Below are 14,813 nucleotides of genomic sequence, written 5' to 3'. Positions count from 1 at the left end.
AATGTGGAAGTGAGCCCAAAAAAATCTGCGTCTTTTCTTTTTTCTTTTTTATGAGAGTATGCGTAACTGTGTATTTATAATCCAATAATTGGGATATGCCTTGTGCTGCCGAAATAATATTTAAAACATTTTTCCCCTTCTACACGTCACACATTAGAGGCTAGTGAAAATAGGACATTGTGATTTTCCTGGTTGATCTTGAAGTGGAAAACAGAGATTATTTTTAATAGTAATAATAAAGTGCTGCATATTTAGATTTAGCCATTTTAAAATGTGTTAAATTATTGATGATAACGATTGAGAAATGTAAAATGTATTTATTCATTTTTTTAAATCTTTGACTTTAGCTAAAACCGTAATGAGGGACGATATCTTTGTAAAGGCGCATTTTACTGGCCCTCATGAGAAAATCTTCTCTTGAGTTTCTCGGTGTGGGATTAATTGTTTTCCACGGTTAATCCCACACATAATACACAGCAAACGTTGATGTCTCGCTCTCTCACTGCTATAGCTAACAGCTGCTAGCGGCTAACTGGCGGACAAGCTAATAGGGTATGAGGGTCAAAGTTTGTGGCATGTTTATGGTTTAAACTATTAATATAGGCGATTATAGACCTTTTGTTTTGGCTTTGTTTGTTTGTTTGTAAACCTTTGATTTATCTTTTCACTATTAGCGATTGCTGCACTTGCTCACAACCACAGCTAACTTTTTTTTTTACACATTTTATCCAGGTCTTTCCTTTGTCAACAGAGTTTCAAGGGTCAAGTCGCGTGGAATGTTTTCACAGATCAAGCGCTACAAAGATGACTGTGTTATTTTTGCCACTGGTAATATTGTCAAACGCTCAAGGGGTGTCCAAACTACGGTCCCAAATGTAATCTTACAACTGGGTTGTTTATGGTCAGCTTTTTCATTGCTGTAAATAATCGTTAAATGCTTGGCACGCCGCATGCAGTTAATCTCCTTCCCTTTCCACCATCAGTCCCTTTCCTTGTTGACTCACTATCGAGTATTCATCCCGATGAAAGGAACAGGAGTGTCAGAAGAAGAAAGGAGAGGAAAAAAACGAGATTGCGTCACAGCCTGGCATGCGAGCTCTGAAGTCGCACACGAGAGCCACTTGAAACTCCTCTGAGTTGCGCGCGTTCAATGCAAAAGTGGAGCAAGTGAAAGCATAACTGTCATCTTGTGCTTAGACTAATTAGTGCTGTAAAGGTGATTAATGTTATTGCACGTGTGTGTGTGTGTTTTTTTTTTTAAGTGCTTTAAATTGAGCTGAAGTGAGGTGAGGTTTAACTCATTCACTGCCATTGACGGCTAGAGACGTCAAAAATTAATTTGAACAATTTCTATAAGTTTAACTTTTTTTTCCCCACTTTTGCTAACAAGAGTATGAAAACCTAGATTTTTTTTTTTATTGTACATTCAGAACAGATAAAAAATTTTGATTAATGGTGAGTTAACTAGTGAAGTCATGTGATTAATTACAATTTAAAAAATTGAATCGCCTGACGCCCATAATAAAAAATAATAATAATACAAATAAGGAGCGTCAGACGATTTAAATTTGTATTCGTAATTAATCTCATGACTTCAATAGATGACTCACGATTAATCACAAGTTTTATATCTGTTATAAATCTACAATTAAACTAACTATAATTATAGTAAAAATATCCATGATGTTTGTCTTTGTCAATTAAATTCACACATGAGCTTTTGGGGTTAATTTTAGATGTATTTATTTCAAAATTACAAAATAAAGTTGAACAGTCGTTTAGGAATTGTAGTTTACTTAACTTTATTAAACTATATTAGGTGAGGTTTTTTTATTATCTTGCACTCAACAAATACTCCATATATTTAAAAATAAATAAATGAATAAATAATAATAATAATAATAATAATAATAATGCAAACTAAATTAAAACAAGGAATTTTTGAAAAAGTAAAAACTAACAAACCCACTCTAAAAACTGATTTCAGGTATCGGGATGGTCACAATGGTGCTGTTTTGCAAACAGGAACTAGAAATTAGAAGATTGGAATTCATTTTATGCAATTTGAAGGGAAAATGCCGTATTGGGATCTATACTGGAGGTCTTTATTCACAATTATCTGAAATCGTTTTTCAGGGAAGAAATGTTATTTATCAAAAGTAATAGTGGCATTCGTACTTGGTATCGGTATCGATGACTACTCTAGAATTGAGTACTCTTACTGGTATCGGTCCGGGGAAAAAAAGTGGTATCAAACATATCTACTAAAAACGACTTAAAACTTACTGCAGACGATGAAAAATCTATTAAACGAGTAATCCAGTACAAAAGAGAAAATCTCTGTTTTTTTTTTTTTTTTGGGGGGCTAAGAAAGCAGTTGCAGTCTCGCAAGAGTGTTTGCCCACATAAGCTCAGCAGGATTACGTTTTGTTCATGGCAACACTGCGCCAATGTAAAGTAGGCCCAAAACCTTGGCCCACCGCCACCGTGAATTTTAAGTGAGCACTTTCTGCACTTGACTTGTCTCTCGCTGCACATCTCCCTTTTCCTCACCGCATCACTCCACTGGGGACATCTACACATATCACAGGGCCTCCTTTTTTTTTTTTTTGCTGCCCGGGTGTGAGGAGGGGGGGGGGGGGTGGGGGGGGTGGCTATATTTCCTCTTTCCCATGCGGCAAGTCAAGCCCACCCCCTGTCAGCTAACAGCTCTATATAAGACAGCGAGAGGGCCCCGATGATAAGAAGCTGTACTCAAGACAAGCCTGGCCATGCAGTGTAAAGTCCTCGTCTATGTGGTCTTGTTGCACCTCATAAACAATGGTGAGTATTGTGAGCGCGCATAAAGGCTGCCCTTTGTTGCTTTATTTTGCGCTGCAGCAAACTCCATTGAAGTGAGCAGGTAACATCTGACATCAAAAGGCGGACTTTTTCATGTGATTTCTCTTGCGGTTGTGTTTTTTTCCGACGGTGTGATAAGTCTTGATGAACCGGTTTCCTGATCCGGTTTTGTTTGTTTTTTTTGGATTAATAATCTGTTCGAAAGTGTTAATGGTTCAAGTTTAGGAATCTGTATTGGCGCTACTTATTGATATGCTGTCGTTACATCTCTTAATGTTGATCATTTTATTGACATTTATTTTAGTTGATATTATAGGACGATAGAATTATGTGCAAAAATTATTCCTAAAATACCCCATAATGATATAATAATATAATATATTAATAAATAAATAAGCTTCAAAACATGCACACTTTGTCAAGAATTTATGTATTTATTTATTTATATGTTGTTTTTTCCGGTTGCGGGTGTACCTAATGTTCTGGCTGCCAATCCATCAACCATCTGTGACAGTGTGCATGGATCTCTTATCTTAAGTCAATCAAAGACAATGGGGGGGGGGGGGGGGGGGATAATTAAGCAATGTAGTACAGCAAGTGCCTTGAGATACAATTTTTCACAAAGGATCAAGAATATATGCCTGTAAGCATCGTTTGTCTTAAAAGACGTTAAGCAGCTCAAACAAACTAATTATAAATGAGTCAACGCCCCAAGGTAACACCGTGTACTAACTTGATGATGATAATTATGCTGATGTGACGCGACCGGCTAATAATTGTAATTAATGCCTACGTTTAACCGCATCAGGAAGCGCGTTTAATGAGTCATAAAAGAAGCATTTTGATTGAGGTGTCCTCACCTGAAGTATTTGCGGACAAGCGCGGGCCTTTTAAAAAGTGAAACAACATTCGTCTCGGAGGTCTCAGCTGTCTTCATTGGCAAACAATTAGCTCACGGGACATAATAAACTTTTCCACTGCACGCTTTTATGTTTGCTGACAGGTATTTATTGTGCTAGTTACTAATTAAGCTCGTCAACGGGAAAAGGTGACTGAAGGGCTTTGTGTTCACTCAAGAATGGGTACTCGTACGGGATCAAAAGAAAGAACTTACGAAATTGCTCTGCGTTGAATGGGCACACCCTCGAGATGTTTTTGTTTATATTTATTCACCAGCCACTTCATCGGGTACACCTAAGTATGGCCTTTACAAAGATTAACAATGGCAGTGTCAGAAAAGTATTCATTTGATTTATGTTTTTTATTGTCAATGTGGTTGGTTGGCATTAGTGTCAAAGTACTATTTAGTTACGTGATTCTTTTTTGGTTTCAGTCTTGATTATTTTCCAACGATAATTACTTTAGGCAAAGCTTGTTTTGGCAGGTGTACAGAATAAAGTGGTGAGGGGGGGGGGGGGGGGGGAGTATTAAATAAGACTAAGAATTTGGGACGCTGATAGTGAGCCGTCAGGCTTCCTGTTCTATTTGGATGGGTTGTGACTGTGAAGACAAATTTCTTTTGTGTTTTTTAGATTCAATATTGTAAAAAAATAATTAAGTAAATATTAAAAATGAGCATGCCAACAGCATACCACCACTGCTAAATGTCTTTTTGCTTATTTTTTTTACTCCAAAATGTCCTTTGTTTTGCACAGCATCCTCTGTTGACATCCAAGCCAGACCGAATACAAACGCCAGCCTTCCTTGCAACGTGACCCAGAAGTTGGACGAGGCGCTGGTGGAAGTCGACTGGGTGAGCAACGGCTCAAGCGTTGCTTCGTTCAAGAATGCGACCGCGTGGATAAAAGATGGCTTCTTTTGGACAACGGACCATTTCCTCATTGGGGACTTTTCAGTAACCGTCCTCGACGTGGGCCTTAGTCTGCAGGGGGCGTATGAGTGCACGGTCCGCTACAAGTCCACAATGCTGCTCTCAAGCACGGTTACACTCAGCATTATCGGTATGTTGATTTTTCCATTTTGCTTTTTTTTTTCTTAACTCATTCACTGCCATTGACGGTTATAAACGTCAAATATTCATTTGAACTATTTCTATTAGTTTAACATTTTTTGCCGACTTTTGTTAGCAAGAGTAAGAAAACCTAGAATTGTTTTTATTGTAAATTTAGAACAGATATAAAATTTGTGATTAATCATGAGTTAACTCGCCCGACGCTCCTAATTTTTTATTGTAATTAATCGCATGACTTCAGTAGTTAACTCACGATTAATAATAAATGTGATATCTGTTCTAAATGTACAATAAAAAAAATCTAAAATCTAAAAACTCTTGTTAACAAAAGTGGAAAAAGTAAAAGAAATAGTTCAAATGAATTTTTGACGTCAATAGCCGTCAATGGCAGTGAATGAGTTAATTAACATTCTCTACTGTCTGGAAGTTATTTCACAGGCAACACAGTTTTTTTAATATTGAAATATATACATATATATAGTATAAATCAAGCAGCATTAGAGGTAATGCATCGTTTGAAGGTATCTGTCAGAAAAAGGGTCACAAAAATCATTTCCAAGGTCAAAATTGATGAAAAGGAGGAGAAAACTGGGCAGGGTGTCTGCCAAGAGACTGACAGCAAAATTGAAGGAGAGGCAGGAATTTCTGGCAAGTGCTGGATGTCTGGGTATGTCTGGGCTATGGGTTAAGGGTGGCAAGACGGGAGACCTTTATTCTGAAAAAATAAATAAAAACATACAAGCCCAGCTACATTTTCAAAAAACACTTGGAATGTGTTGTAATTCAATGCTGCAATTGGGGCCTTAGTCCAAGTGCAGGGAATTATAACCAGTTCCTAATAGCAGTCATTGCTAGCTTGCACAAAACCTTCAGGGTTCTGCTAGAAAGACAAAAAAAATGTCAGGAAAAGCCTACCCGAACATCTGAGCTTTTGAAGGGTAATTCAGAGTTTTAATGGTGGCAGATGTGTGCTTACTTCCATTTAACTTTAGATTGTAAATGTAACTAGATCAGTAACTAACTGTAACCATAAATTAGTAACTGTAACTAAGTAATAAGTAAAAGTTTTTTAAAAAGTATGTGGGGGGGGGAAGTCAGAAAAAGCCTACTAGAACATCTTAAAGTTATTTGAGGTTAATTATAGACGCTTTATATGTTAGCAGATGCGTGCTGACTCCCATTTAACATCAGTTTGTAACTAACAAAATTAGTAAGTACTGACAGCACAGTAAAGTAAGCAAAAAATATCACGAAAAGCCTACTAGAACATCTGAAAGTTATTTGGAGTGAATCAGAGGCACTTAAAATGGCGACTCCTCATTAACTTGAGCTTGAATGTGTTATTTTGGGCGTCAGCAGTTTGTTTCTATATGACAAAAAAATATGTCATTTAAACAGGGGTGTGTAGACTTTTTATATCCATTATTGCTTGCTCTGAGAACCCAATCTTTGGAAAACAAGTGTTGCAATTGGCTACTAAAGTCCGAATGTAGTCATTCTAACCCAATTATTCCTTGCCAGTGGACTGAATTTCCCTGCCCAAAGTAGAAAAACAAAGCACAACTTTTCAGCTCTGCTGTCATCTGCCTCCTTTCTCCTCCTGAAGCGGCCCCATCTGTATCCGTCCCGCCACAATGGCTGTTGTTGGGGGCGGAGGGCCAGCTGGAATGCCGCGCCGATGGCTTCTACCCTCCGCCTGTGGCATTCACCTGGACCAGAGACGGCCAAGTCATTCAGTCCAGCAACCCGCTTGATGGGGAGAAAACGCCCGATGGCTTCTACCGAGCTGACGCCAACCTCACCTACTACCCAACTCGGTGGGACCAGAACACCACCTTCGGCTGCAAAGTCAGCCACAACGGCACCAACCACGAGCTCAATTTTCTACTCAACATCACCCGTGAGTGCAGTCTTCGATTCTTAACCCAAAAAAATCGTTTAATTCTTCGCAATTCTAAACGCTGCTTTTTACTTAGATTTGCTCCCGTTTACATTCCAAACATCACGGTACAATATTATCACGATATCGAGGTCACCAAACAATAATTATCACGATATAGTGCGGAGGTTGGCGATGCAAAAAATTGTACCAAAAAAAAAACGAGCTCATATTTTTTTTTAAACACCCAATATTGTGCTTTTTTACATTACAGCAATGAAAAATATTATAAATATTATACATAAAAATATATAAATATAATATATATATATATATTGAGGCACTTGAGTTCCTATATATACTGACTGTGTTCACAAGCATATTATGTTCTCCTTCATCTGACCATTAACGTGGATTGTAAACATAAAAGGGCCAAAACATGCCTTGTGCAAATTAAACTGCACTAAAAAAAAAACTAGCAGATGTGCTACTTTTATTAATATCGCGACATGATTTTTTAATATTGCGATATCACGATATTGCCAATATCGTTACATCAGTCACCAAAAATTCCTCCTTGCTGCTGTTTTGCTTAGCAAGAGAGTTCAAAGAAAAACAGCTGTTAGACCCTTTAAAGTGAAATTAGAAATGGTTTCTAAATACATTATACGTGTTTTTCAGTGTTGCCAACTCCCTCGTAAGGAAAGTAGCTATTGGCTGTTCTATAAGCCGCTCGAAGTCGCTCAATGACGTCATTGCCTAATTTGCATAGGCTAATGGACAATTTGCATGTAATTGTAATGGACGCTGTAGGAGAGAGGAATAATGATGTGGGAGAGGCAAAAAAAATGTGAGTAAAAGCTAGATTTGTTGCAAGTTACTTTTAACAACAAAAAATTTCGCCAAGAAGCTTTGGAAAGATTTAACGCCAGATTTAGTGAGAAAGTCGCCAAGTTGGCAACGCTGGTGTTTTTAGATAATGGTTGAAAATGTGTAAAAAAAAAAAAAAGGCTAAAACACATTATACAAATACTTACGCACCTTTATTAAGTGCTTATCCGGTGCAATTGTGACGTTCGTTTTGGCTTGCTAGCCATTTTAGAGCGCCTCGTTGTCATGCCATGAGTGCTCGCAAGCCACGCAGAGAAAGACGAAAGAGCAAGGAGGAGGAAAATCATTTTTCAAAAGTCTGATTTGAAAGCCACCATGCGGATCTTTGGAGCTTTGGACCAGTGAAGCTGCTTTAGAGTGCCTCGTCGTTGTGCCACGGAAAAGCCGTAATCATATTTCTGAACCACAAGAGTTAATTAAAAGTACTCATAATAAACACAGATAAATTGTTCAAATAAACCTCAAATGTTTCCTTTCCTCTTTGTCATTGTATTCTGATCAATGATGCGTTCACGTGTGCCCCCCCCCTCTCAGACACCCCCACTCTCAGACTCTCAGCCGTCCCCGCGCCTTCCGCCAACAGTCCTCTCACCCTCTCCTGCCACGTGGAGAGCTTCTACCCGGAGGAGATGTCCGTCTCCTGGCTGCAAAACGGCACCGTCCTACCGGATCCGCCCGGCACCGAGCAGAATCCGGATGGGACGTTCAGAACCTCGCACTACTTCACTTTAAGCCATGAGCAGCGGCAGAGAGGCGGAGAGGTGCAGTGCGCTGTCAACCAGCCCGGAGTGGTGCAGCCCGCCCGGGTTTCAGCATACATGGAAGAACTGGATCCACAAGGTGACATCTTGTATTGTAAATCCTGGACCAGCCCTTTCAATAGCTCACAGTGGGAAAAAAATATTTACATATGTAGGCTTACTTATTGAAAAGACTCGGCCATAAACCAAAACATCGACCCGTCCATTATATTGATAGCCATCGATGTCAAATATCCATTTTAACTCATTCAGTGCCATTGACGGCTATCGACGGCGAAAATTCATTTGAACTATTTCTATTAGTTTAACATATTTTTCCACTTTTGTTAACAAGAGTATGAAAACCTTTTTTACGCTTTTTGCGTCACCTGGATCGCGTGACTTTCCTAACAAGGTGTTGAAAGGCCATATTGACAACAGGTGTTTGAACAAACAAAAACCAGCAGGCGCAGTCGTACCTGCAACTCATCTCACATTAACAATGAGCGGACCTTATCATAAAATCAAGTATTTTGTTGGTCAGTTAACACCTGAAGCACGAGTACAGTACATTCCGGACTATAAGCCGCGCGAGCTCAATTTTCCTGATTACTTCCTGTTCTTCCGCAGATGAAGCGCCAGTGCTCACGAAATCTGCGAAGGCATCCGTGGCGTTGATGTGTATCTCGCTGGTGCTTGTCTTCCTGTTGTGCTTTGGCTTTTCTTGGAGGCGAAGAGATGGTGAGCATTTTCATTTTTGATGAATCGATTCATCTGTCGGTGTTTTTGTCTCCGTGCCTTTAATGAAACACACGACATTATTTCAAATTGCCCTAAATAATTATATATTATATTAAAATTTAGATACTGGTTTGGTTTGTGACATGTCAGAAAAGAGACAAAAATGTTGATCATTTTTTCGCAAAGTGAAAGCAAAGATATGTATTTATTTATTTATTTATTTTTATTTTATTTTATTTTTTTACTTTTGGCTGCACGTTTTTTCTTTTTTTTTCTTTTTACCTTTCTTTTCTTCCATTTCTTTTTTCTTCTCTTTTTTTGGTTTCTTTTTACCATTTATCCAGCGGAAACCCATTTTCCCAAATGTTTTTCCTTTTTTTTCCTTTTCTTTCTTTTTTTTTTTTCTTTTTTTTTTACAATTTTAAGAAACAATTATAAAATAAAAGGTTTATCTTGTAACATTCAACTCTTCTTTTTTTTTTAAACGGTGATATATTTCAAACCTTTTCTCACAACCCCGCTATTTTTGGCTAAGTTCATATTTATGATCACAAAACAAAATTGGCCAATATAAATCTGATTTAAAAGTAAGTCACTAGTTGATATGTGTCATGTCTCTATTTTCTCCGCTGTCAATCAGAGAAGCAGAAGTCTCTGGCGGTCTCAGGAATCATCCTCCCTCCTCGCATCGTGGTGGGTCAAAAGGGCAGAGTGAGCGTGAGCATCGAAGGCAGGAGGGTGGACCGGGTCCAGACCGCGTGGTTCCTCAATGACACGCCGATCTCCGACACCTCCCTCACAGGTAGGAAAGTCGCGCGAGGAGAGTTGACTGTTGCCAAACAGCATTCGGACAATGCCTCTTTTCTGGCATAAGGGCGAAGTACCTCAATTGATAGACACTATTGTGAACCGCTGGTTGTCGTGTTGTACGTGATGACTGCACTTATTTTGAACCTTTTATTTATCACGTGCTATGATCATGCTTGTAACTATTCTTGACTGACATGCTATACGCTTTTTTTTTTTTTACTATTCACCTTCATTCCGCTAACAAATGTGCAACTGTAGGGACCTCCAGAGCAAACTTTAACTGCCTCTATAACCCCCTAACCACCATCCATCTGCCCTACGGCCTAACTCTCACCTCCCCAGCGCCGGAGAAAGGTCCTTTGCTGTCCTCTAGAGGAGAGATGGGTTACTACAAGCTGCATTGCCAGGGGCCTCTGCATTCAACAGGAAGTGGAGTCCAGCAGCTGGTCTCGTCGCTGACCTTCATCCCGCAGATCTCCATCCACAAGGGGGCAGTGTTCAAGTGCCAGGTGTCCTACGCAGGCAAAGACAAGATTGTGATGGAGAGAGCGTCAGAGAGGTTCACAGTTCTGTGTAAGGAGTTTGTAGTCATTGGTTCGCGCACACTTTTTTGAAGAAATTCCGCTAATTTTGTTTGTGTATCTCCCACTTCAGCTGCGCCAGAGGTTTCTGAAATTCAGCTGGCAGAAACGCCAGACAACTCAGGTGAGGCAGACGTTTACTACACGTATTAATGGGACCCCTGTGGTTGACTGACAATACTGTACTATAATATTATACATATAAAATTTGGGGTCATATAGAATGAAAATATAACATTAAATTAATCGTAGCATTCAAGTCGTAATTTTACATTTATTAGATTCATTTATCTGTTGCCTTCTGTTATGATGTGGGTCAAATTGGTCCATGTCATGGTTTAAAAATCTAGGAAAAATATTTTTACAAGTTTAAAAAAATATATATATTGATTAAATAAAAATAAATAAATACAATTTCACCTTTTTGTTATGTATATTAATTGTTTTTACATTAAATTGGAGATAAAATATAATGACCCAGGTGTGACACAAGGTGCAAAAAAGGAGGTAGTCCATCTGTCAATTTAAATAAAAATAAACATAAATCTGTGGCCCTTTGAGGCTTCAAGTTTGCCCACCACTGGTTTAGACTAGTTAACATGGTAATTAAGTTACAGTCACTTATTTTTTTATTTGTTGTTTACAGTCTATATCGTTACCCTCTTAATATAACTGTCATTTAAAAAACTTTTTTTTTTTTGCCTAAATCATGATGCAAATGGTTACATTTAAAAAATCTGAAAAAATAGACTTAGGCAATTATTTTAAGAAGGCTCCCACTGTACAATTTTTTTTCCAGGCTTACACTGTGCTCCCCTTTGGGAGCATTGCTCAAGACCTCAGACCTTCCTGTCCTGTCTCCATCTGTTTTTGTTTTTCATCTTTCTTGGACGATTTGTGTGAAATTTTGTGGCAACCGTTCCTAAACTTTGATTTTAAATGCAATTCCTGTTCTGCAGACGTCATCAGCATGACCGTGCGAGCGTCCCATTTCCACCCGGACGTCATCACCTTTCGCTGGTTCTGCCAGGGGGGAGAACTGAGCCCAGTGGCGTCCCAGGCCTCAACCTCCCCTCGACCCAATTCCGAGGGCTTCTTTTCGGCGTCCAGTCAGTGCAAACTGCCCCGAATTGAATTAGAACAGGGGGGCACCAGAGTGTGGGTCAGCATCCATCACATCGCCCTCAAGCAGCCGGTCACTCGGGAGACCAGAGGTCAGAGAGGAGACTGAGCACGACGTTCGCTGTTAAACATAAATATCAACATCCTATTTTTTTTTTCCCACGCAGGCTTCATCAAACAGCCACGCGTGTCCGACATCTCATCCGCCACTTCAGCATCCGACCAGATGCTGACCCTGGGGTGCGAGATCACCGATTTCTACCCGCCGGACATTACGGTCACGTGGCTGAAGGTGAGAGGGGGCGAGCGAGATGACAGCGAGGACCAGGTGATGGAGGGCGGTGAGCTGTGGGGTCCCGTGGAGGTTCACCCCAGACTCCACAGGACCACGGCCACTTTGATGACCGCCAACAACCGTGAGAAAAGACAGCGAGGGGGAGGGATTAAATGCAGAGTCGAGCACCTTTCCCTACAAGAACCCATTGAGAGGCTTTGGAGAAATGTTGATATTGGTAAGAAAGAATCACTCGCTCTTTTCTTTTTCTTTATACCGTTATTTATTCAAGGAGTGGCGATGACGCTCTGATTACGAACAATTCATTAATGCAATATAATTGCGGTGTGTGAACATGGAGCGGAATTACAAAACGAGCGATTTCAAAAGGTTTAATAAAGGCTTTAAATTGTCTATAAGTTATGTTTTAAAAGATAACTTAAGATAGATTTAACAGTTTTTGATACCAACAGTGAAATCAATATTAAGAAAATAATAGTGGTTCTTCATTAGACCCTTGTGGCACCCCAAAACAGATATTCAAATTGTTTGATCAGTAACCATCACGCAGAAGTATTCACACTGAGTACTTAAATACATATGTTTAAAAAAAAAAAAAGACTTGGAAAAAATAGAAGTACAGACTTCTAGAAAAGTGCTTATCCTATATACGTAATAAGGAACGAGCTCCACCTCGCTTATAGATGCCACAAGATAGCACCAAAGTACATTTGTTTACATGCCTGACTAAATAAAACTCCTCCCCTCAGTTCAACATAGTTGCTTGGCAACAATATGCCACCTGATGGCGCCAAATCACCATTTTTATGCCTACTGTGGCTATTTGCGACTCTCCGCTTGTTTTGTTCTCTTTTGTAATGCCATATGATGCCACAAGGTGGTGCCAAAGCACATCAATGAATAAAATAGTAATGGTCAAGATACTGTATACTTACATCGGCAAAAGGCGACTAACACGGTACATTTTTTATAGCTTAACTCCTCTGTAAGTCATTCATTTTTTAGTGTAATGTACGGTGAGTTTAAAATTATATTCTGGATCATAGTTTGTGGTATATTTACCATTTAAACTCTTAATATTAATTATTTTTTAAATTTTAATTAATTTACATTTTTTTAATAATTAATTGATTTATTCATTATAAGCATTTTTAGAGGGGCATCAACTATCACTAAAATTAAATTATAAATTTCACTGAACTCACTGCTGTGTTCATTATAAAATACATGCTAAAAAGAAACAGCACCACCTAGTGGACTCAGTGCAGACTGCAGATGTATTCCTCTTTTACTTTTTGCGTTAGATTACAATAGCAAACCTTTTTTCACTGACTTAAGCACTTTTTTTTTGTTCCACGCTCAAGTTGCTCCCAGCATCCCTTCATCCATTTCGGTGTGTTGGAGCAGCGAAGGAGTGGGCGTATTCTCTCTCCTGTTGAAGGGAGGTCACCCTAAGGTCAAGTTACTGTGGACGGCGGGGGGGACCACCCTCTCGCCGCTGGAGTCCAGTGAGACGGAGGAGATAGGAGACGATGGCCAGAGGGAGCTTAAAAGTGTGTGCGCCCTCGAAAGGTCTACACAAGCGCCCAGTCGGAGCAAGAAACAGAGGAATGGACGTGGAATAAGTAACGTTACATCCCTCTATCCAATGACATACCTAATATTGTGTCCAGGTCTTATCTTGACGTTTCCATTCCAGAAACCAAAGCAGCTGTCACATATCCGGACACCGAAGAGATAGCGTACATCGACGAGAAAGTGGAGGGAGAGAACAATAACAACGACGAGGAAAAATACGAGGAAACAAAGTCATCAGATGGAGACGAGGGCAGTGTTGACGACGATGAACCAGAGTCGGACTCCGGAGCTTTATACATCAACAAAGTTAATTTGACCAAGGGGAGCAAAGAAAGCGAGAGAGCTCGCCTGAGAGTTCTTGTGGAGCTCACACACCCTGCACTCAAAATTCCCGTTCACAGAAGCTGGACAGGTAAGACGACGCAGGCCCACAGTTTGTTCTTCTTGCAAGATAGATTTTTGCAGCAATAGTTTATTAAATTGCAATAATTTCCGTGTCACTATAATCAATGTGTTCTTATTTTCTTCACATTGTCCTGTCTTTCAGAGCCCAATGAGGAAATGTCTTCCATGTGAAAATCCTGACAGTTACAAGAAGCATTGAAGTATCTCAATTTAAATATTTTGTACACTTTTTAGGAAGTAATATTTAGTCTTTTTTTTTTTGTATTTGTCATTGAGAAAGTTGTTGCTTCCGGTAGTTTAGGTGTTTATTTATTATGTTTCTTTCAGCTGCTCGATGATTTGCAAATGTCTGTATTTTTGTACAAATATATTTTACCATAAAATCCCATGATGTGAATTACTATCAAATTCATCAAATAAAGTCTGACTTCAAATTGGAGCGGAAGTAAGTCTACTACTGTTTTTTTTTTTAAAGATTAGAAAAAAAATGGAAATAAGTCACTATTCAAAACCTGATGTTGGCCATTGAGTTACTTCCCATTTCAAATTAAACTGTTATTTTTTGTGATACATGATCGCAGTGCATTTCACAGCGGTCAAAATACAGGCTTTAAGTTCCTCTTGTGCAAAGGCTGATTGTGGAAAGGTAAGTTACACACTAGGATGTGGTAAAGCGCATCAGTGTTCTTGAGAAACAAACTCACAGGCCACTACATTAGGTACGCCCGAGAAAGTGAAACCGTTTTTCTATTTTGTCCCTCATCAACCGCCAGGTGGCGGTGCGTCACTGTCATTATTCGTGCTTATTTTATTTTGATTATTATTCATTGCCAAATCCTGTCTACAATATGTTTGTAAGCGAACCATTTCTCAATTAGTATGGGATCATTGGATGTGGAATGTGTTATATTTATGGTTTAAACTATTAAAACAGGAAATGAAAATCCCTTTTTGTGAA

At 39.1% G+C, this 14,813-nt stretch overlaps 1 protein-coding gene across 2 annotated transcripts; it reads left to right on the top strand.

The window, feature by feature from the left end:
* Window positions 1-2,677: 2,677 nt before the first annotated feature.
* LOC147156583 (uncharacterized) lies at window positions 2,678-14,385 on the top strand. 2 transcript variants are annotated; one of them, XM_086064168.1, is made up of 13 exons: window positions 2,678-2,823; window positions 4,497-4,802; window positions 6,420-6,713; window positions 8,118-8,423; window positions 8,954-9,064; window positions 9,705-9,866; window positions 10,133-10,447; window positions 10,529-10,579; window positions 11,415-11,669; window positions 11,745-12,089; window positions 13,237-13,497; window positions 13,572-13,862; window positions 13,998-14,385. In XM_086064168.1, exons 1-13 carry the CDS (start codon window positions 2,772-2,774, stop codon window positions 14,024-14,026), a joined length of 2,778 nt encoding a protein of 925 aa, XP_085920294.1. In that variant the 5' UTR covers window positions 2,678-2,771; the 3' UTR covers window positions 14,027-14,385. The 2 variants fall into 2 exon arrangements, with proteins under 2 accessions (XP_085920294.1, XP_085920295.1); XM_086064169.1 differs by having other exon boundaries at window positions 10,217-10,447; window positions 13,998-14,384.
* The last annotated feature ends 428 nt before the right edge of the window (window positions 14,386-14,813 follow it).

This window comes from Leptonotus elevatus, chromosome 20, assembly GCF_054856555.1.
Source record: "Leptonotus elevatus isolate MCC_2025b chromosome 20, RoL_Lele_1.0, whole genome shotgun sequence".
NCBI lineage: Eukaryota > Metazoa > Chordata > Actinopteri > Syngnathiformes > Syngnathidae > Leptonotus > Leptonotus elevatus.
The sequence above is the reverse complement of the archived record's forward strand: the minus strand, read 5'-3'. Positions and strand labels throughout refer to the sequence as shown.